At 56.0% G+C, this 21,726-nt stretch overlaps 1 protein-coding gene and 1 non-coding gene across 5 annotated transcripts; both read left to right on the forward strand.

Annotated features, from left to right (window-relative positions):
- Positions 1-926: 926 nt before the first annotated feature.
- Positions 927-16,585, forward strand: PER1 (period circadian regulator 1). 4 transcript variants are annotated; one of them, XM_037739615.1, is made up of 23 exons: positions 927-1,127; positions 6,779-7,192; positions 7,305-7,403; positions 7,497-7,651; positions 7,745-7,866; positions 7,958-8,159; positions 8,312-8,363; positions 8,505-8,647; positions 9,040-9,118; positions 9,195-9,301; positions 9,468-9,621; positions 9,719-9,827; positions 9,916-10,047; positions 10,265-10,370; positions 10,504-10,675; positions 10,767-10,897; positions 11,122-11,301; positions 12,159-12,392; positions 13,245-13,855; positions 14,285-14,471; positions 14,665-14,854; positions 15,165-15,315; positions 15,714-16,585. In XM_037739615.1, the coding sequence occupies exons 2-23, from the start codon at positions 6,918-6,920 to the stop codon at positions 15,990-15,992; spliced, it is 3,870 nt and encodes a 1,289-aa protein (XP_037595543.1). In that variant the 5' UTR covers positions 927-1,127; positions 6,779-6,917; the 3' UTR covers positions 15,993-16,585. The 4 variants fall into 4 exon arrangements, with proteins under 4 accessions (XP_037595543.1, XP_037595544.1, XP_017387014.1 ...); XM_037739616.1 differs by lacking the exon at positions 927-1,127 and adding an exon at positions 1,646-2,828; XM_017531525.2 differs by lacking the exon at positions 927-1,127 and adding an exon at positions 5,210-5,307.
- Positions 16,586-17,746: 1,161 nt separating this feature from the next.
- TRNAS-CGA lies at positions 17,747-17,828 on the forward strand. Its single transcript has one exon. It is a non-coding gene; the product is annotated as a tRNA-Ser (tRNA).
- Positions 17,829-21,726: the final 3,898 nt, after the last annotated feature.

Consider the following 21,726-nt stretch of genomic DNA (forward strand, 5'->3'; position numbering starts at 1 on the left):
GGTAACAGAGCAAGACTCTTAAATAAATAATAAAATTTTTTCAGGCCCCTCCCCTGGAGATTCTGATGCAGAGGTTCTTAGGGTCCGGGTGATTCTTATGTACACTATCATTACCAGAACGTCCAACTTGATAGAAGTCTTACTATATTCCAGGCAGTGCTCAGGATTTCGCACTTCCAACTCAAATCCCTTCCAGATTTAAGAGTTCCCATGGACCCTAGGACCCGCCTGCTTTACGGTGTCGGGGACTTGGGTTCAAGTTTTAGCCCCGTTACTGACCAGCGTGTTACAGGCGAACAGATTATGTAACGCCCCTGGATCTCAGTCTCATTTGTGAGGCAGGGGGAGTACGTGAGCGGCCTCCTCAGAGTTTGTGAGAAGCGCCTGGCCTGGCCCGCAGAGAACAATCAGGAAGAGGCTCTCATCTTCATCGTCATCAATATGCCGTGCTGAGATCTGAAGACCGCTTCACCTTAATGCTCGCACCTTCGAGCTTCGGAGGGACTCAGGGCCGTAGGCGTCCTTGTCACGCCCGTGTCTCTCTACGAAGTGGGCCTTATGCGAGGCCACCGCTCACATCTGCGCCTGCGTGCAGGTCACGCTCGCTGCGCCTGCGCAGATTTAGAAGCCGTGGGTAAGTGTCTCGTCAAGGAAAATCCCCAGCTTCTGGGTAAACAAGTTGCCGCGTGAGACCGCCGGCACGTGTACCCTACAGCTCCAAGACCTCTTAGCCTATAAGAAAGCTTGGAGAGCGGGACTGGTATTTACGTCACCAATCTTGGCAGGTCGGGGTTATTGCCTCAAGCCAATAAAAATCTCGGACGTTCATAGGGCGTGGCTTCCGGTCAGGCTTCCAATCGCCGCGTCGGGGCGGTCCCTCTCGCACGTGTATCTCCCCCCCTCCCCGACGGTTGGCCTGTTAGCCAATGAGAAAACGATGGCGGCCTGAGGCACCAATAGAGGCTGTGCGGGGGCCGGCAGCTGCACGCGGCGCGGGGCATGGGTCGGCGCCCCTAAGCCAATAAGCTTGGGGGGCGTGGCAGCCCAGCTGCTGGGAGGGTCTGGAGGAGCCCCGTGAAGTGCTAGAAGTCCTAGAAGAAATTTGGGGTCTGCGTGCGTACCGAGCGGTGAGAGCCCGGGGATGGGGAGAGATGGGGGCGGTCGATGTGGGCTTTTCCGGGGTGGTGTGGTCGGTCGGGAAGGATGTTAAATAGAGTGTGTGGGGGGGATCACGCGAATGCGTGGTAGCCTCGGTCGAAGCTCTGATGGTTGTGGAGAATAGGGACCACGAACTCCGGTCTAGACAGACGGGGTGGGAGTTAGTGACATCAGATCCCTCGCACCTCTAGAGTCCCTGGACTCTTGACTGCCCAGGGGGAAGGACTCGGAAACCCTCAGCGACCTGAGGGAGCTCCCTCTCAGGTCGGGACTGAAGGAGCCCCTGCTCCTGGGGAGGTACGGAACGGGACCCTTGAGAGTTGGGGGAAGATGTTTCAGTGGCTGCTGTTTGGGTGGTCGCCTTAAACTCTTGAAAAAGGTAGAGGTTCCGAGGCTGGAGGGAGGCCCTGGTAGGGGAAGTAGGAGGGTACCAAAGGGCTGACATGCTGATTTGAGAAAGGATGGTGTGATAATTTGTGAGACCCAGAGCCAGTCACATTATGGCTCCGGGTGTCTTTCTCATGTTAAACGGAAGGGTTTAGGCCTCAAAGTCATCCTTAAGAATAGACGTGGGGTAGCAACTGTTGAGTCCTGAGAGGAACGATAGGGTTGGGGTTTGTGCATATTGGCTGTGCAAGTTTTTCTGAGTCCCTGGAGGTGGGGATGCACCAACTGAGTGCTCTGGTATCTGTCTGTACAAACGACCAGGCCAGGCGTGTGGTAAAGTGGCCTGAGGTAAGGTGGAAAAGAGAGGAAGTGGGCTTCATAGGAAATCATGGGGACTGACGGCTGCTAGGGTGATCTGAAGCACTTTGTGAGCCTGGGAAAACGGGCTCTGATGTTAAGTGTGTGGGGAGTGCAAACAGTGTCTTGAGATCAGGCCCAAGGCAGAGAAAGGGGTTGGATGGAGTCTGTGTTCCCGGCACCCAGCCTAGAATTGGATGGATATTTGAGAGGCCAGGTTTGCCAGTGCTGGAATGCAGCTTACAGGTTGGTTAACACCTCACACGTTCCTGAAGGGTAAGATACCAGAATGCCAAGCCATTATTAGAGTTCAGACTGCAACGCTGGGCTTCATTTGTTAAGAGCTTGAGACCATGTTATGAGGCACTGGACAAATTTAGCTACTTCTGTGCCTTAGTTATCCCCCGTGGAATGGGGATAATAATACCTATCTCACAGGGTTGTTGTGGGGATGAAATAATGGAAAGTGCTTAGCATAACGCCTGGGTCATGGTGAGAGTTATGTGAATGCTGTGGCTGGGAACTATTCTCACATTCTCAAGTTGTTCTGCAAGTTTTGATGGAGCCCCATTTCTCTTCCTAGTTCTTCTCGTCTTCAGACAGCAGTCCAAATTCCCTCATTCCTCCCTTCTGGCCCTCTCCCAGGATCCAGGCCTCAGGCCCCAGGCTGGGCCACTTGCTCTGTTCCAGTTTGATTTTCTCATCCTAGGCTCATTCTCCTCCCTTTCCCTCCTCCCTCTCTCCCGGCTGCCATAATAACAAGAGATTCAGACTCTGAAGGGGGCCTCTGGAAGGGAGCAAAGGTGCGTGTTTTCTCCCAGAGTCTGGGTCTCCAACTTCTCCGCCCTGGATCTTTGGTACCATGCCAGCAGATGTGTACAGTTTGGGAGAGAGGAAAAGCCAGAGCTGCAGGAACAAGCTGAAGGGTGGGTAGGCGGGAGTCCTGAAAAGAGCCAGGCTTGGGACGGGAGGCGGTGTGTGGGGAGGGGGCCCCCTTCCTCCTAATCCTCTCTCCAGGAATCTCTGGCTTTGGGACAGGACGGCTGTCGTTCGGTTGGGGGAGGCGCCCAGGCTGGGTGCATGTCCTGGGCCACCAGCCAAGAGAACATGATGTTCCCAAGTGCGCTGGCCGCCGCCCTCTCGGGCTGGCCGCCTCCCAAAACCGCTGCCTCTCCAGTCTCTCCAGCCTCCCTGCCCCACATTCCCCGGCAGCCTCGCCCCGCCCCCTTCTTCCGCTTTGACGTCACCGCTGTCTCCCGCCCCCTCGCCTCCGTTGACGGCAGCAGGGCCTGGTTACTGTGGGGACGGACAAGCAGGACAACAAGGGCTTTGGGAGCAAGCAGCGGCCGCTGGAGGGCTGGATCCTTTTGTCTATGCAAAAGACAGGCAGATGGAGGCGGGAGAGCAAGGACTGCCTGGGTCAGGGGAGATCATACCTAAATCCCTGGGGGGGCCGAAAAAACATGTTTCCAGGGAAGAGGTGTCTGCAGATGAGACAAGGACAAGACCACAGTATGAGCTGGGGTGGGGAGGATCATTTTCAGGGAGAGGAGACTGAGAATCCGGGTTCCTGAATCTTTTTTGTTTTCCTGTTTCGATTTTTCTGGGTTAATTTATAACACACTCTTGTCCCAGCTTTTCTACAGAGCCTTCCCCTTCACCCTCCCCTCATTGTTCATGAAAGCTTAGGCCACGTGACAGTGAGGGGAGTGCCCCCACAATGATTATGTCAGCAGCTGCTTGGAGGTCTGTTCATCTACTACCCACGTTTCCAGGGAGCCCTGCGAGGAACTACTCATCACGATCCTGGATGGAGGGGCTGTGTAACTGCAGCTCTCCTGGGCCCAGACTAGCATTTTAGGTGGCGACAAATCGTGTCCCTGTTCTCTTTCTAGGACTGCTCTCTCCTCTCTTTAACATAGAATTCCCAGTGCTTTTTCTCCTGTTGATGCTCTTTCCCCACCTCCCCAACCTATCCTTGTTTTTTTTTTTTTTTTGAGACGGAGTTTCACTCATGTTACCCAGGCTGGAGTGCAATGTCTCAATCTTGGCTCACCACAACCTCCGCCTCCTGGGTTCAGGCAATTCTCCTGACTCAGCCTCCTGAGTAGCTGGGATTACAGGCACGCACCACCATGCCCAGCTAATGTTTTGTATTTTTAGTAGAGACGGGGTTTCACCATGTTGACCAGGACGGTCTCGATCTCTTGACGTCGTGATCCACCCGCCTCGGCCTCCCAAAGTGCTGGGATTACAGGCTTGAGCCACCGCGCCCGGCCTCAACCTATCCTTGTTTAAAAAAAATAATAATGTTTATTGATCACTTGCCGTGTGTCAGGTCCTGTCCTGGGCTCTGGAGAGTACAGTGAATGAGACAAATGACGTTTCTGCTCGCCCCTGGAGCTTGGCTTTCTCTTTTCCAAGCAGTGGGAATATGAAGCCCTTGCCATCCCACCTTTCTCTGTCTAGGGCCCCAGTTGGCCTCTTCTCTGTGCCATCCCTTTTGTCCCTCTGTAGTCCTGGCTTCCTGGCCCCCATTTTTGGAGCAGCCCTAACTGTGGGTGGCCGCGTCCTCTGGAGGGAAATACTAGACACCACGTAGGCTGCCGGGAGACCTTTTCTCTGAGTGGCCATAGAAGCACCTGCCATTGTTTCCCTTCACAGCCACTATTGGCTCTGGCCGCCCCTTCCATTGTCTGCATTCTTCCTCCACCCACACTCACCCACCAATCACACGTGGACCCTTAATTGTCCTTTCCCAGGATTTGAAGTATCAGGGGAAGTGCTTCAGTTAAAGGGCTTCATTATGTAGAATGAAGGTTGGGAGGGAACACCGGTTGGGACAGGAACCCAGGAAAGGCCAAGCCAGGTTTCTGTCTCTTCCCCTCCTCTCAAGGACCAGCCATCTCATCCAGCGTGGCTAACTCCCAGGGCCATTCGTTTTCCGCACCCCTGGAAAGGCGAAGATGCCAAGATGTTGTGTTCTGCAAGGCTAGTGCGTTCAGGAAGTAGACACGTCTTGAGCACCTACACTGGCCCGGGCGTTTTCCCTAAAGAGGGGCAGCGAACCTCCCCTCCCCTCCCTTCCATTATTCACTATGCAAGCGTCCTGCGCCCATTGGCTGGGCGGTGTCTGGGGCTCTTCAGCCCAGCACCAGCACCCAGGTCCACGTGCGCCCGTGTGTGTGACACAGCCCTGACCTTAGTGGAGACCACTAGCCAATCAGGCGCCGGGAAGAGATCCCCAGCCAATCGGGGGCGGGGCTTGTGGCTTAGCAGGCAAGAGGCCAATGAGGGGGCCGTGCCCGGCATTATGCAACCCGCCTCCCCGCCCAGCGCAGCTTCCACTCGGCTGCGGGCTGGAGCGGCGGCGGGCAGGCAGGCGGAGGACACTCCTACGACCAGGTAGGCATCTCCGCGGCCATCCTGGGGCCGTTCTTTCCTGAGCCGGACTGCTGCCACTTCCAATCTGATGGGCTACTTTGGGCCCAGGCAGTCAGAGGGCACACCGTCGTCCTTAACCGCCGCCTACCCTCTCCCTGCCCCTGGGGACCGAAGTGCTCCTCAAAATCCTGCACAGGGAGTCCGAACTCTGGACTCGCTCACCTTACCTCCAGCTTTGTCCCCCTCTCCCCGTTCCAGCCCTCCCGGCCCCACAGCCGACTCTCAGCGGGCGTGTTCGTTACTAGAGAGGCCCCGGGTTTGCCCCAGCACCAGGACCCCATTAGGCTTTCGGCGCTCCTCGCTTCTCTGCTCTCTAGACCCTGGCTCTGCGCCGCCTGTGATGTCAGCCCGCTAAGGACTGGAACATCCCGTTCCCAGCGCTAGTTCCTGCTGTTGGCCACAACCTTCCCTTTTCTCCTGGCGCTCAGAAAATGCTCACTAGTGGGGGAGTGGTTGGATTGGGAGTAGGGAAAGAACTATCTGTTGGCTGTTGTGCGTCTTCTGCCCAAGGTTTGGGGTGAGGATCTGGCTAGAAAAGTAGGGGACTGAGGAGAGAGGATCCTCGGGTCCTTGACGATGGCAGGTTGCTGGCTTCGGTCCTCGTGGTCGGGAAGCTGGGCAGGGGCTAAAAAAGGAAAGGCTGTGATGTCTTGACCAGAATGACTGGACTCCAGGAGAGTCAAGTTGAGGGGCTTTTGCGCCGAGGGCGGTGGCCGATGTGTTTCCGTCGTCCTGGAGAAGCCAGGACCAACCCTGGAATCCTAATAGACCGTCCCACCTTGTATGGCCCCGAGCCATCCTGGGACTGGGAATAGGTAAGGGATGGTGACCCCCGGCCGCGCCCACCAGTGTGAGAGCGGGTCGTTCCCCCACTTCCGCCGGGAAATGGGGGAGGGGTCGTTCCTCCTGCCCTCCAGTGGTCCCTTCAGCAACCGCTGAGCTCAGCAGCTGACGTCGGTTTCCCTGGCGACCGTGGCGGCGGCGGAAGCGTGTGGTGGGGCCCCGCACGTCGGTGCGCATGTGCAGCGGGGGTGGCACCGCCCCCAGATAAAATTAGCCTGGAGGCCTAAATATAGGAGGCGAGCAGCTCACCCCTGCTCCAAGGCCTTGGAGGCCCAGGCAGAGTGGAGGCCTAATGGGAACTTGGGAATGGAAAGTGTCCAGATTTTTGCCCACAGCCGTAGCTCTCATTGACTGCTCAGGTCAGGGTAGCAGGGATGTGAAGGAAGGCCCCGGGAAACCCTTTCCCACTTGCAGCCCCCTTAAGGGTACAGGAAACAACTTGACTCCCCATTGGAAGCCCCAGGCCTGAGTCCCACTCCCATCAGTCCTTCATGAGACCAGGCCGGGAAGGTCTGAGTGAAGCCAGCAGGTGCTGTGGAGTTAACAAACCAGCTTTCTGCAAGCCCTGCTTCCTGATCTCCCTCTCCAGGTGCTGGCTGTGATCGAACTTCTCAATCCTCAGAGACTTAGATCTTCCACCTCGCTCCCGCAGCCAGGCCTCCAGGCCCCCTCCTGCATCCGTGGTGGCCTCTCCGCCTTCCCTGTTCTATTCTCCCCATGGCCTAGACATGAGTGGCCCCCTGGAAGGGGCAGATGGGGGAGGGGACCCCAGGCCTGGAGAATCCTTTTGTCCTGGAGGAGTCCCATCCCCTGGGCCTCCACAGCACCGCCCTTGCCCAGGCCCCAGCCTGGCCGATGACACCGATGCCAACAGCAATGGTTCAAGCGGCAATGAGTCCAATGGGCATGAGTCCAGGGGTGCGTCTCAACGGAGCTCACACAGCTCCTCCTCAGGCAACGGCAAGGACTCAGCCCTGCTGGAGACCACTGAAAGCAGCAAGAGGTGTGTATGGATGTGTATGTTGGGTCTAGGAGTGGTCTTGCGAGCAGGCAGCCCTAGGTGACAGGCCTCACGCTGCTGGCCCTGCCTGTAACTGCCTGTTGCTGTCTCCTAGCACAAACTCTCAGAGCCCATCCCCACCCAGCAGTTCCATCGCCTATAGCCTCCTCAGTGCCAGCTCAGAGCAGGACAACCCATCCACCAGTGGCTGCAGGTACATGGAGTGAGGCCGGAGAAGAGGTCGGGGGGCCCAGGCCACACTCTGGGGCTAATGTCTTTATTTTCTTCTTCCCTGTGGGTCCTGCAGCAGTGAACAGTCAGCCCGGGCGAGGACCCAGAAAGAACTCATGACAGCACTTCGAGAGCTCAAGCTTCGACTCCCGCCAGAGCGCCGGGGCAAGGGCCGCTCTGGGACCCTGGCCACGCTGCAGTACGCGCTGGCCTGTGTGAAGCAGGTGCAGGGTAAGTGGTGCGGCCCAGGAAGGGATGGCCAGGGCCTGGGCTCTTGTGCTGAGGCAGTCTCCTTCCTGAATCTCGCACTGCTTCCACCTGCAGCCAACCAGGAATACTACCAGCAGTGGAGCCTGGAGGAGGGCGAGCCTTGCTCCATGGACATGTCCACCTACACGCTGGAGGAGCTGGAGCACATCACATCTGAGTACACACTTCGTAACCAGGTCAGCGGCAGCCTGGCCTCCCCATCCCCATGCACCCTTGTCCCTTCTCCCACAGCTCTGGCATCTGCTCTTGCTCTCCCCCTCCTGCCAGGATACCTTCTCAGTGGCTGTCTCCTTCCTGACGGGCCGAATTGTGTACATTTCGGAGCAGGCAGCCATCCTGCTGCGTTGCAAGCGAGACGTGTTCCTGGGTACCCGCTTCGCTGAACTCCTGGCTCCCCAGGATGTGGGAGTTTTTTATGGTTCCACTGCTCCATCTCGCCTGCCAACCTGGGGCACTGGGGCCTCTGCAGGTGAGGTGCCCAAGCACTTGCGGGGAGGTATGAGCAGTCCCTGGAAGTTCCTGCTGTGAGGGGCCAGGGGACCCAAACTTTCCCTTAGTGGGTTCTTCACAGCCTAAAGAAGGGGCAGGGGGCTGTCCTTACTGCTCTCTTGTCTGTCCCAGGTTCAGGCCTCAGGGACTTCACCCAGGAGAAGTCTGTTTTCTGCCGTATTAGGTAGGTGAGGGAAGCGGGAGCAGACCTCTGCCTCCTCCTAACCCCTCCCCTGTGCCTTTGCTGTATATGCTGGGATCTGGTGGTTGGAGGAGTGGGTGACTATCTATTGAAAGTCCCTAATGCTCTTCTCTCCCTTGCTAGGGGAGGTCCTGACCGGGACCCAGGGCCTCGGTACCAGCCATTCCGCCTTACCCCATATGTGACCAAGATCCGGGTCTCAGATGGGGTGCCTGCACAGCCGTGCTGCCTGCTCATTGCAGAACGCATCCACTCGGGTTATGAAGGTGGGCAGGTCAGGGGCCTGGTCTGGTGGGGGTTGGGAGGAAGGACATTTCCTCCTGGCCAGACATGAACGTGGGAGGCATGAGCCTGACCCTTTGAACTTTGGAACAAGAAAAGCTATTGTAAGGACAAGGGTTTGTGTTCCTTTTGGAGGGAGAGTTGAATACGATCCCTGAGCTACAGGAGGGCAGAGAAGAATGCCTTGCTTGCTGTCCGTTGTATTTCTTGCATGGGGCACAGGAATAGCCCAGACCATCTTTGGGCCCATAGTGCCCAGGGCGGAGCTGTGTGGCAGATCGTCAGCCAGCCTGGGCCCGGGCAGAGTGGAGGGCTGAGGAGTTGGGCCATTCTGAGCGAAACCCGGTGACCACACTCTCCACTCTCTGTGCCTCAGCTCCCCGGATACCTCCTGACAAGAGGATTTTCACTACGAGGCACACACCCAGTTGCCTCTTCCAGGATGTGGATGAAAGGTGAGGGTAGGGCCTGGAGGAGAGGAGGGCGCCAGGGCTGAGGCCATGGCCACTCTGATACACCCTTGGCTTCCAGGGCTGCCCCACTGCTGGGCTACCTGCCCCAGGACCTCCTGGGGGCCCCCGTGCTCCTGTTCCTGCATCCTGAGGACCGACCCCTCATGCTGGCTATCCACAAGAAGAGTGAGTTCCTCTAACCCTGTCGCCCTTCCCACTGTCCCAGGCTTTTGAACAGTTCCTCTTGTGGTTGTGTTTCTTGGTGCCTTGGTCTCCTGGATCTCCAGTGGTATGGCCTCCCCTTGCTCAGCTCTCCCTCCCTTTGACCCCTCCTCCTTTCCCACTCCATCAGTCCTGCAGTTGGCGGGCCAGCCCTTTGACCACTCCCCTATCCGCTTCTGTGCCCGCAACGGGGAGTATGTCACCATGGACACTAGCTGGGCTGGTTTTGTGCACCCCTGGAGCCGCAAGGTAGCCTTCGTGTTGGGCCGCCACAAAGTCCGCACGTAAGTGGGCCATCCCCTGAGCTGGCGTTGGGGACAGGGCAGTGCAGTGGGGGGCAGGACTGGGCCAGGGCTGGACTTACTCTTCCCCACCCTCCAGGGCTCCCCTCAATGAGGACGTGTTTACTCCCCCGGCCCCCAGCCCAGTTCCGCCCCTGGACACTGATATCCAGGAGCTGTCAGAGCAGATCCACCGGCTGCTGCTGCAGGTGAGAGTATTCGAGAGGGAGCTTGGGAGGTGAGGAAGGGGGCAGGAAGCAGCGTGGAGCCGTCTGACCTGCCCTCTCCCCGCTGCAGCCCGTGCACAGCCCCAGCCCCACAGGACTCTCTGGAGTTGGCCCCGTGACATCCCCAGGCCCTCTCCACAGCCCTGGCTCTTCCAGTGATAGCAACGGGGGTGATGCAGAGGGACCTGGGCCTCCTGCACCAGTGAGTGACCTGCTCTTACCTTACCCTCTGATCACCCCTTCCCTTTTCCTCCTCGGAATCAGCATTGCCAGTCCTGGAGCCTGGCTCAATCCCCACTTTCCCTCTCTTTCCTTCCTTTTCCTTCTTGTTGTGCTTCCATCAATGTGTCTGTGCCTCCCCACTGGTACCTTCTTGTTTTATTGTGCTCTTGGCCCCTGACACTGGCCATGTCCCACAGGTGACTTTCCAGCAGATATGTAAGGATGTGCATCTGGTGAAGCACCAGGGGCAGCAGCTTTTTATTGAGTCTCGGGCTTGGCCTCAGCCCCGGACCCGCCTCCCTGGTGAGTTGGTGAGGAGGTGTGGGTGGAGAGACAGACTTAGGGGGGGTCCCCTGACCTTTATCCCCAACCCATTTGCTGTTTTTTCCCATGTGGGCTTAAGAAGACCATTTTCCTCTTTCTCTCTCTGCCCCAGCTACAGGCACGTTCAAGGCCAAGGCCCTTCCCTGCCAATCCCCAGACCCAGAGCTAGAGACAGGTCCTGCTCCCATCCAGGCCCCACTAGCCTTGGCCCCTGAGGAGGCCGAGAGGAAAGAGACCTCGAGCTCCTCCTACCAGCAGATCAACTGCCTGGACAGCATCCTCAGGTAAGGCCTGCCAGGCATCTCCCCCAACTCGGGCCCTACCCCTGCCCACCCCAAGCCATGCCCTGATGCCCTCTGCTGCATCCATCACCAGGTACTTGGAGAGCTGCAACATCCCCAGCACCACCAAGCGTAAATGTGCCTCCTCCTCCTCCTACACCACCTCCTCAGCCTCTGATGACGACAAGCAGAGGACAGGCCCAGTCCCTGCGGGGACCAAGAAAGGTAAAGACCCAGTGCCCCCTGCTCCCACTGCTCTGTCCTGGCCTGGTGGCCCTGTGTTTGTTCCATTCTGCTTCTGGGGCTCTTGTTCTGCCCTGCCCTCCTCCCCAGTCTCCTGGTCTCCAGCCTCTTCCCTACCATCAACCCCTCTTCCCCCTTTTCCCTGGGCTCCTCTCTTCTGACCTGGTGGGGGTGGGGATGGTAACTGGCACCATCTCTCCACACAGATCCGCCGTCAGCAGTGCTGTCTGGGGAGGGGGCCACCCCACGGAAGGAGCCAGTGGTGGGAGGCACCCTGAGCCCGCTCACCCTGGCCAATAAGGCGGAGAGCGTGGTGTCCGTCACAAGTCAGTGTAGCTTCAGCTCTACCATCGTCCATGTGGGAGACAAGAAGCTCCCGGAGTCGGGTATGGGCGTGGAGTTGGGGGCAGTGTTTGGGCTCTACCCGTCTCCCAGCTAGAGCTCCCTCCTGCCTTTTCCCTACCCTCCAGCCCCTCCCTTGATCTGGAGCTTGGGGCTACGGCTTCTTGCTCTCCCCTCCCCGCCAGGCTTCTTGGCTTTGCCCTTCCCCTGATCTACTTCTTGTATTGTTACTGTCAGTTGAAACACAAAGTCTGGGGTAGGGGGTTTACCCTGAGGTGCTGACCACAGAGGGTCTGTGAAGGTGAGGAAAACTGAAGACCCCTGAGGGGTCTTTGGATATTGATCCTGAAAATGTTTGAGGGGCTGGGCATGGTGGCTCAGGCCTGTAATCTCAGCACTTTGAGAGACTGAGGTGGGAGGATCACCTGAGGTCAGGAGCTCAACATCAGCCTGGGCAACATGGTGAAAGGCTGGGCGTGGTGGAGAATCGCTTGAACCTAGGAGGTAGAGGTCCCAGTGAGGCGAAATTGCACCACTGCACTCCAGCCTGGAAGAAAGAGACTCCATTTGAAAAAAAAAAAAAAAAAGAAAATGTGTGAGGGAAGGCCAAGGGGTGGGTTTCCCTTCCATCGAGTGCTTTGAAGGGGTCATCCCAGTGGAGTTCCTGGCAGGGAGTGGCCAGTGGAGGGGACTGAATATGTATCGCTTTCCTTCTGGGACAGCTTTGCATGGAGAGGGAGGACCCTTTGGCAGAAAGGAGACCAAGAAATGTACATGGGGACCAGGCTTGGCTGTGGGGCAGGGCCAGGGGTTGGCTAGGCTATGGGACAGGGAGGGTGTGGTGTGGATGTGTTGACCCCGAGGTGATTCTGATGACCTTTCCCCGTCTCATCTTCCTCAGACATCATCATGATGGAGGACCTGCCTGGCCTAGCCCCAGGCCCAGCCCCCAGCCCAGCCCCCAGCCCCACAGTAGCCCCTGACCCAGCCCCAGATGCCTACCGTCCAGTGGGGCTGACCAAGGCCGTGCTGTCCCTGCACACACAGAAGGAAGAGCAAGCCTTCCTCAGCCGCTTCCGAGACCTGGGCAGGCTGCGTGGACTCGACAGCTCTTCCACAGCCCCCTCCGGCCCTGGTGAGCGAGGTAGCCACCTGAGGCCTCCCGGAGCCTGCCCTCTGCCCAGTTTAGGACCGGACTGTTGGGGGGTGGGTCTTAAGGGAGGTGTTTCTGCTCCAGGGACCCAGGCTGGTGCTGCTTCTGGCCCTGCCTAGGGACTGGCCCCTCGCTAGCTTCTCCTCACTAGGTTGGGGTTTAGGCTGCAGCCAGAGGAGGGCAGCCTGGGGGGATGGCACTGGGACAGCAGGCAGAGGTCCTGTGTTCCAGGTAAGCCACTTGAGGCCTGGGGGCAGAGACAGGAAGTCTGCCTGCTTTTGTCACTGATGAAGAGACTGGGCCAACTCTGGGTGGGGTCTGGGCTTCAAGGGCAGATGGAAGGCAGCCCTCCAGGTGCCTGAGGGAGACACCCTGCAGGCAGACGAGGGACTCAGGACTGGGCCTTCCAGCCCCACTCTTCACCCCATCGCACGCTAGGCAGAACACAGCCTCGACTGGCAGGAGGAACGCCTAAGCTGGCAGTGCCTGCAGGAGCTTGGTGGATGGACCAGAGCCACCTGTCCATGCGCCCATGGACCCGCCCTGCCTCCTCCATCTGCCAGCGCACCTCCATCTTCCGCACAGCCCCAGCTCGACCCCTCATGTAACCTCTCCCTGCCCTTGTTCCTTTCTCAATAAATCCCCTTGTCCCTGCCTCCTGTGATTTTTCCCTGAAGGTGCCCCACCTCCTGAGCCCTGCATTCTGTATGGGCTGAGCTGTGCTCTCTGGGGCCTTGGCCTCCCCTCTCCCTGGTCAGAGTGTCAGGGCAGTGTGGGTAGCAGGGACACTAACCCCAGGTTGAGGCCCTTGCTAACCCTAGTCTCTCCCCACAGGCTGCCACCACAGCTCTACACCCCACAGCCGCCGACACCACTGCCGATCCAAAGCCAAGCGCTCACGCCACCACCAGAACCCCCGGGCTGAAACCCCCTGCTATGTCTCACACCCCTCACCTGTGCCACCCTCCACCCCCTGGCCCCCCCCACCAGCCACTACCCCCTTCCCAGCGGTTGTCCAGCCGTACCCTCTCCCAGTGTTCTCCCCGAGAGGAGGCCCCCAGCCTCTTCCCCCCACTCCCACATCTGTGCCCCAGGCTGCTTTCCCTGCCCCTCTGGTGACCCCAATGGTGGCCTTGGTTCTTCCAAACTATTTGTTCCCAACCCCATCCAGCTATCCTTATGGGGCTCCCCAGACCCCTGCTGAAGGGCCCTCTACTCCTGCCTCGCACTCCCCTTCTCCATCCTTTCCCGCCCTCCCCCCCAGCCCTCCCCACCGCCCAGACTCTCCACTGTTCAACTCAAGATGCAGCTCTCCACTCCAGCTCAATCTGCTGCAGCTTGAGGAGCCCCCCCGTGCTGAGGGGGCTGCTGTTGCAGGGGGCCCTGGGAGCAGTGCCGGGCCCCTACCTCCCAGTGAGAAGGCTGCTGAGCCAGAGGCCAGACTGGTGAGCACTGACCCCTGCATCCACCCTCCAGCCACCACACCAGCCCCACCCTCTGCCACCCTGCACTGCCTCCTGCCTCTGCCAGGCTGGTGTCTCAGCCTCCAGGAGGTGGAGGGAGACCCCAGCTGAATTTCTGAATGAGGCAGAAATTGGCTACCTCCTCTTTGAAGGAACAGTCCTGTCTGTCTGACAGGTGGTGAGGACATCTCAATAACTTCTGAGAGAGCATCTGCCACTTGGAAAGGGTCTGGCCTCACATCCCTACCTTTGCCAGCTCGCTTCTCTCTCAGCCTGGCCCTACTATCACGAAGTGGGGAGCAGAGATCACTTGGGTTGGATGTGCCTCTCCCCATGACCAGTGAGAGCAGGTGAAGGGAGGCCTAGGTGCTGAGCCCTCCCTCCATCCCTCCCTGCCCATCTCCTCTCCAGGTGGAAGTCACAGAGTCCTCCAATCAGGATGCGCTTTCTGGCTCCAGTGACCTGCTGGAGCTGCTGCTGCAAGAGGACTCACGCTCTGGCACAGGCTCCGCAGCCTCGGGCTCCTTGGGCTCCGGCTTGGGCTCTGGGTCTGGTTCAGGCTCCCACGAGGGGTGCAGCACCTCAGCCAGCATCACTCGTGAGTGCCCCGCCTCCAGCACCTCCCAGGGTAGGGTCAGGGGTGACTGGGGAGCAGGGAGCCCAGGACCCATCTTGGCGGAGCTTCCTAAGGCTACTGGGTTGGACATGTGGCCTTTGAGGGAGGCCTTGTGAGGCCCCAGGAGTGGGCTCTTGGCCAGCTTGACTCCACTGGTCGGTCCCTCACTTCACAGGCAGCAGCCAGAGCAGCCACACAAGCAAATACTTTGGCAGCATCGACTCTTCTGAGGCGGAGGCCGGGGCTGCTCGGGCAGAGGCTGAGCCCGGGGACCAGGTGATTAAGTACGTGCTCCAGGATCCCATTTGGCTGCTCATGGCCAATGCTGATCAGCGCGTCATGATGACCTACCAGGTGCCCTCCAGGTGAGGCATTTCAGAGGCCTCCTTGGCCTCCCTGTCAGAGGTAGTAGGAGGCAGTTTTCTTTTGGGGGGCTGGCTCTGTCCTGGGTAGGATAGAAGGTTCCTATTCTTCTCCCTGCCTCCTGAAGCCCTGTTACTAGTTCCTCCCAGGAAGAGAGCAGGCTTCTTGGTCTTGGAAGCCTTGAACTCCCATAGCCCGGGTTTAGGGGAGGAGCATGAAGTGAGGAGTTGCGTGGAGGAAGGATACCAGTTTCATGGGCCATGGTCTGGGTGCTGGATCCCAGCTTCTGCCTTCTGAACCCTTCTCGGCCAGGGATATGACCTCTGTACTGAAGCAGGATCGGGAGCGGCTCCGAGCCATGCAGAAGCAGCAGCCTCGGTTTTCAGAGGACCAGCGGCGGGAACTGGGCGCTGTGCACTCCTGGGTCCGGAAGGGCCAGCTGCCTCGGGCTCTTGATGTGATGGTGAGAGGAGAAGCCTGGGACAGAGGAGAAGAAAGAGTTGAGCTCAAGTTCAAGGGATCCAGGCTAAGAGCTGATCTCAGTGGCCTTGGATCATTACTTCTGAAGAATGTTGATTCCACATTTGCTGTGTATTATAGAATATTAAGCCACATGAGTCTTAGCAGAACTTCCCTGAGCCTATCCTATATTAACATGCATTGTGACTGTCCTGTAATGGCATCTGGGTAGAGAGCACAAGGCACTTCCCAACCTTGTTGGCCTGCAGGTGCATCTATGTGGACTGCTGCTGCTTGAGAGTACATTTCAGGAAGCGCAGTTGGGCTGTGGGTGGGAAGCTAGGCAGGCAGGTTAGTGTGAGGACCCTGTCTGACTCCCTTGTATCCGTTTCTCTCACGAAGGCCTGTGTGGACTGTGGGAGCAGCACCCAAGACCCTGGTCACCCTGATGACCCACTCTTCTCCGAGCTGGATGGACTGGGGCTGGAGCCCATGGAGGAGGGTGGAGGCGAGCAAGGCAGCAGCGGTGGCGGCAGTGGTGAGGGTGAGGGCTGCGAGGAGGCCCGGGCCCAAGTTGGGGCCAAGGCCTCTAGCTCTCAGGACTTGGCCATGGAGGAGGAGGAGGAAGGCAGGAGCTCAGCCAGTCCAGCCTTACCTACAGCAGGAAACGGCGCCAGCTAGACTCCCATTTTGGGACCATCTCCAGGAGCCCATGAGCAGCTTCCTTCTGTGTCCCAATTCTCAGAACTCAGATGTGGCTGGACCAACCAGTGGGAAACTGCCCCAGCTTCTCCCACCATAGGGGGCTGGACCCCCATCATCAGCCCAGGATCCAGGGGCTGCCTCTGGCCTCTTAGGGAGCAGAGAGTAGAACTCTGCAGCCCAACCCAGAGGAGGGTCACCTTCCACCTTTGGAGGGGAGCCCTTCCCTCTCCTGGACAGAGTTGCTGACAAGCTGCTGAAGTGGCTTCTCCATATCCCAGCTGAGCCTGAGTCCGATTCCTGAGGATTGGGGCTGCACTTATTTATTGGGGGAGACAGCTCTCTCCCACCTCCTCCCCAGATGGGAGGAGAGCCTGAGGCCCAAGCAGGACCCAGGGGTTCCAGCCCCTAGCTGCTCTGGGGTGGGGGAGGTTGGTGGACCATGGAGTCCCTGGTGCTGCCCCTCAGGTGGGACCCAGGTGTTCTCAGCTGTACCCTCTGCCGATGGCATTTGTGTTTTTGATATTTGTGTCTGTTATTACTTTTTTAATACAAAAAGATAAAAAAGCCCAGGACTTTGTGGAATGAAGTATGGGGGTGGGGTGAGGGGAGCACATTCCGGGAAGTTTGTAGTGAGGGTCACAGTTCCATCCCCTGACCAGCCCCATTCCTCTCTCCCCCGATCCTGTCCAGGTGAGGGCCTTGCTGAGCCCGCTGAGTCTACACCCAGCTCAGTCTCCGCTGTCCTCTCTAGCATGGCCTCAGCTGGATTTCCCTGGGAAGGAGAGATGAAAGGCATGTGTGGCCAAAGGCTTGGGTGGGCTCCAGCCTGAGTCACAGGTGGCGGAGGCAGAGGAAGCCCACTTAACCCCGTGGTGCCCTGAGGTAGTTGAGGATGTTTGTCTTCCTTGGCTTCTTGGTCGCCACACAGAGGGCCCTTCAGCAGGTCAGGCTAGGTAGCTCAGGGACACATGGAGTCATGTGCTCACTCATGGTTGAGTTGGCCCCAAAGGTGTGGAAGAATGAAGAAAGTATTGAACCCTCTGGCTCAGAACCTGAAAGGGAAGAGGCAACTCAGGAAGGGATGAACTGAGGAGCCACTGCAGTCACTGTTCAGTGATTTGCACTTACTGTCACTCATTAACAGTTGATTTATCATAAGGCATACCTCCTTGGTGCTTGTGCTGTGGCTTAGCTGGGTAAAGCGTCTGTCTAGTAAACATGAGATTCTGGGTTTGAATCCCAGTAGTGCCTGAGTTAGTGGAGAGTGGCATATTATTGCTGCAAGTGTACTTCACTTTCAAAGGCCCTTTCTGTCTGGTTTTTTCGAAGAAAGATTTATTTCTTCTAGACTCTTTCCAAGATTCTTCTTACAAGCCAATCCATCTTTGGGTCTCCTTTCCCGTGCACTTTTAGTGTAGAAGCTAGAGGTTGTCACTTCGCTTTCATTAAGTAAAATGAAGTGTACATCTCAGGGTCTGCCCTCAAGGGTATGGAAGCCAGGGCTCGAATTTGGACTCCTTTTGTTCCCATCCTATGCTTGGGGAGGAGAAGGAGAATAGGAAAGGTGCCCCTCTAACGGGCCGCAGACGGTACCGGAGGGAAGGCATGCTCTGCGCCACCGAGCCGAGGCGCAGGCGTGCAGGCGTCCCAAGGCGGCGTGAGGGTGGGGCTGGCAGGAGGCGGGCGTGTTGATAGGCAGCTATAGTTGCGCAGGCCAGAGACCGCACGCGGCTGTGATGGCCGAGTGGTTAAGGCGTTGGACTCGAAATCCAATGGGGTCTCCCCGCGCAGGTTCGAATCCTGCTCACAGCGTTAGTAGTTTTGGCAACAGGGTATCTCGGTCTCTGGAGAAGGAAAAAGCAGCTTGTTTTCTGGTCCTTTCCATAGAGAATCTCTTAGTTCTTCTGGAAATCTGAGACTAGGCCATCAGGGAACAGGCCGCGAGCGCCCTCTTGTGAGCCTCATACTACTATTAACCTGCAAAAGCCTTCTTATTGCCAATTTCAATTCCTAACGCCCCCACACTCAGGTGGCTCCTTGTTGCTACTCGGCAATCGCTACTTTCCCCCAGTTCCTTTACTCTCCTACTCCCCTATGCAATTGTTTCATTCCTACTCTCGCCTCAAACGACGAATCCCTTCTTCATCATCCCTCAGCTTCTGCTTCCTGATTCACTGAGAAAATAAAGCATTCCGGAGTTTCCCATCAACATTCACATCGAACCTACCTACCTACCTACTGTCTACCTAATTGAGTCTGTGACCATATACTCTTCTTTTCCCTCATGACTGTAGATGACTGCTTCCCCACTTAAAGCCAAGCCCTACTTTTACGAGATTTCCCATCTCCTTTGGTCCACTCAAGGACACTGCTGTTTTTCCTATACCATCAAATTTTCCCTCTTAGCAGCTCACACCTGTAATTTCAGCATTTTAGGCGGCTTGGCAGGTGGATCACTTGAGGTCAGGAGTTCGAGACCAGTGAAACCCCGTCTCTACTAAAAAAATATATATATATATATATATACACATATACACATACACATATGTATATATATATACACATACATATACACACATATTTTTTAGTAGTGACGGGGTTTATATATATATATGTGTGTATATATATATACATATATATACATATATATGAAATTAGCGGGGCATGGTGGCTGGCGCATGCCTGTAATCCCAGCCACTTGCGAGGCTAAGGCAGGAGAATCACTTGAATCTGGGAGACGGAGGTTGCAGTAAGCCGAGATTACACCATTGCACTCCAGCCTGGGCAACAAGAGCAAAACTTAATCTCAAAAAAAAAAAAATCCCTTTCTACTTGATTTTTCTCATCAGCCTGCAAACTCTAATTTCACCCAATTTAGAAGCAAGACAACAAAAGCTATTTTGACCCCACATGCCCGTCCAGCTACCACTCAATTTCTCTGCTCCCTTCTACAGCAAGCAAAGCAAGTTATCCAATTCCATCTTTCCATTCTCATTTGGACCCTTTCCAATCAGGCATCCCCCACCCCCATCAAAACTGCCCTCGTTAAGGTTGCCAAATGATCACCACATTGCTAATTCTATTGACCACTACTTAGCTGCACTTGATACTGATGCTCACTCTTCCCTTAGAAGCACTCCCTTTGTGGTGTGTGTGTGTGTGTGTGTGTGTGTGTGTAGAAAAAAACACTCTCTTGGCTTGCCTTTTAGGACACTGCGCCCTTCTCATATTCCTTCTACTTCATCAGCAGCTCTTTCTCAGCGTCCTTTGCTGGTTTCTCACCTCTGGGTCTCTAAATGTTGGGCTGTTTCCCAAGGCTCAATTTTCCAACCTCTTCTCTATCTGTACCCACTACCTTGATCATTTTCAGTTTCATGCCTTTAAATATCAGGTAATACATTAATAAAGCCCAGATTTTCATCACCAGCTCCAGAACTCTTCCCTGAATTACAGATGCTTATATATTATTGCCCACATATCGTCTACACTTGGAAACCTAATACAGACCACAAACTTAAAATGTGCAAACGAAACTCCTAGGCTTCTCCCCCAAACCTCCTTCACCTGTGGCCCTTTCATCTCAGTAAATGGAAATTCCATTCCTTCAGTTGGTTAGACTAAAAACCTTAGGATCATCCCTGATTGTTCTCTTTCTCTCCCACTCTACATCAAATGAACAATTTCTATTTAAAATATGTTAGGGCCAGGTGTGGTTACTCACACTTTTAATCCAGCACTTTGGATGGCCAAGGCAGGAGGATCTCTTGAGTCCAGGAGTTCGGGACCAGCCTGAGCAACATTACAAGACCCCAGTCTTGGTGAAAATTAAAAAAAAAAAAAAATTAGCTGAGCATGCTTGCAGTCCTAGCTACTTGGGAGGCTGAGGAGGGAGTATCACTTGAACCCAGGAGGTTGAGGTTGCAGTGAGCAGTGATCACACTACTGCACTCTATCCTGGGTGATAGAGTGAGATGCTGTCTTGAAAAAAAAGAAGGAAAAAAGTCCAGCATTAGACTATTTGCTATGATCGTCACCATTACACCATGGTCCAAGCCGCCCTCATCTCTCATCTAGATTATTGCAATATCCCTTAAGTTGTTTCCTGGCTTCCATTCTTGTTCCTAGTTCCATTATAGTCTACTCCTTTTTTTTTTTTTTTTTTTTCTTGCTCCCAGGCTAGAGTGCAGTGGCATGATCTCGGCTCACTGCAGCCTCCGCCTCCCGGGTTCCAGCGATTCTCTTGCTTCACCTCTGCCTCCCGAATAGCTGGGATTATAGACATGCGTCACCATGCCTGGCTAACTTTTGTATTTTTCGTAGAGAAGGGGTTTCACCATGCTGGCCAGGCTGGTCTCGAAATCCTGCCTTCAGGTGATCTGTCCATCTTGGCCTCCTGAAGTTCTGGGATTATAGGCATGAGCCACCGTGCCTGGCCCATGCTTAATTTTTTTCTATGGCACCATCTAACAAATGATATGTTTTGTGTAATGTACATTGACTGTTTCCCCTAAAAGAATGTATGACTCATAAGGCCAGAGATCATTGTCTGTTTCATTTGGGCAGAGATCATAGTCCTTTTCTTTTGGGGCTATATCCCCAGGGCCTAGGACAGACCGAGGCCCACAGTATGTACCCTGTAAATATGTGCTGAAGGATGAAGGAGGTTCAGGGATCCAGGCCTTTTGTGTCTGGGAGGCTTTACAGTTCCTTAAGTGGTTTCACTGCCCCATTTTCTCTGCCTGGGTCTGCGCTGCCCCTTCTTTTTTCTTTGGTTTTACCACCCAAGGCAAGCTGAGTGGGGCAGGACCCGAAGTTTGCCTTGTGGGCCTGGAGAGCATCTATTCTGGTCTTTCCTAGGCCCAGGGTCCTGGTCCTCCTACTTCCCAACCCCCAATCCCCCAGGACCCACCCCTCCAGGAACTCTCCCTATCCAGGGCCCAGGGGGTCCCAGGAAGCCAGCCTTCCTTTGGAAGAACTGAAGAGGGAGGAGCTGAGCCTTGGAAGCCAGGACTGGGGAGACTTCACAAAGTGGGAAGGGAGGCTGGGTCACTCTACCGGCTGTACTCCATTCCTTCCCCACACCCTGAGTTCCTTAAGCCCAGCGCCTGTGGGACTCGAGCTCCCTCCCCTCCCCGAAGCCCCAGTGTGGCCCACTGTTGAAAGAACAGCCAGGAAGAAGCTGGAGGCTCAGATCCCCACACACAGGCCATTAGGCCATGGTGTGCACGGACACAGCCACAAATGTACACAGACAAAGGCCCACGCTGACACAGAGGTGTGCAAACACACGGAGACCCCCACAGACACTCTTTGGCATGGACACGCTGGGAATGGGGTAGGGGACATCATAGGCCACATCTGCACTGGAGCAGGAAGCTCCAGAAAATGATCCAGCCCTAGGTTTGGGGGTCTGAAGCTTAAATAATCTAGAAGGGGGAGGTGGGGAGGGAAACAACTGTTTAAGTGTTTAAGGAGAAATATGGCCAGGTGTTGTGGCACAGGCCTATAATCCCAGCGCTCTGAGAAGCCAAGGCCAGAGGATTGCTTGAGGCCAGGAGTTTGAGACCAGCCTGGGCAATAGATTGAGACCCTCATCTCAAAAACAAACAAAAAAAGTACAAAGTTAGGTACAAAAAGTAATATTTAGAGTGAAATGAGAGATTGCAACAACTTACAATTTTTTTCTTCTTTACACCTCCTGAGGTGGAAT

Source organism: Cebus imitator, unplaced genomic scaffold (assembly GCF_001604975.1).
Source record: "Cebus imitator isolate Cc_AM_T3 unplaced genomic scaffold, Cebus_imitator-1.0 Scaffold72, whole genome shotgun sequence".
Taxonomy (NCBI): Eukaryota; Metazoa; Chordata; class Mammalia; order Primates; family Cebidae; genus Cebus; species Cebus imitator.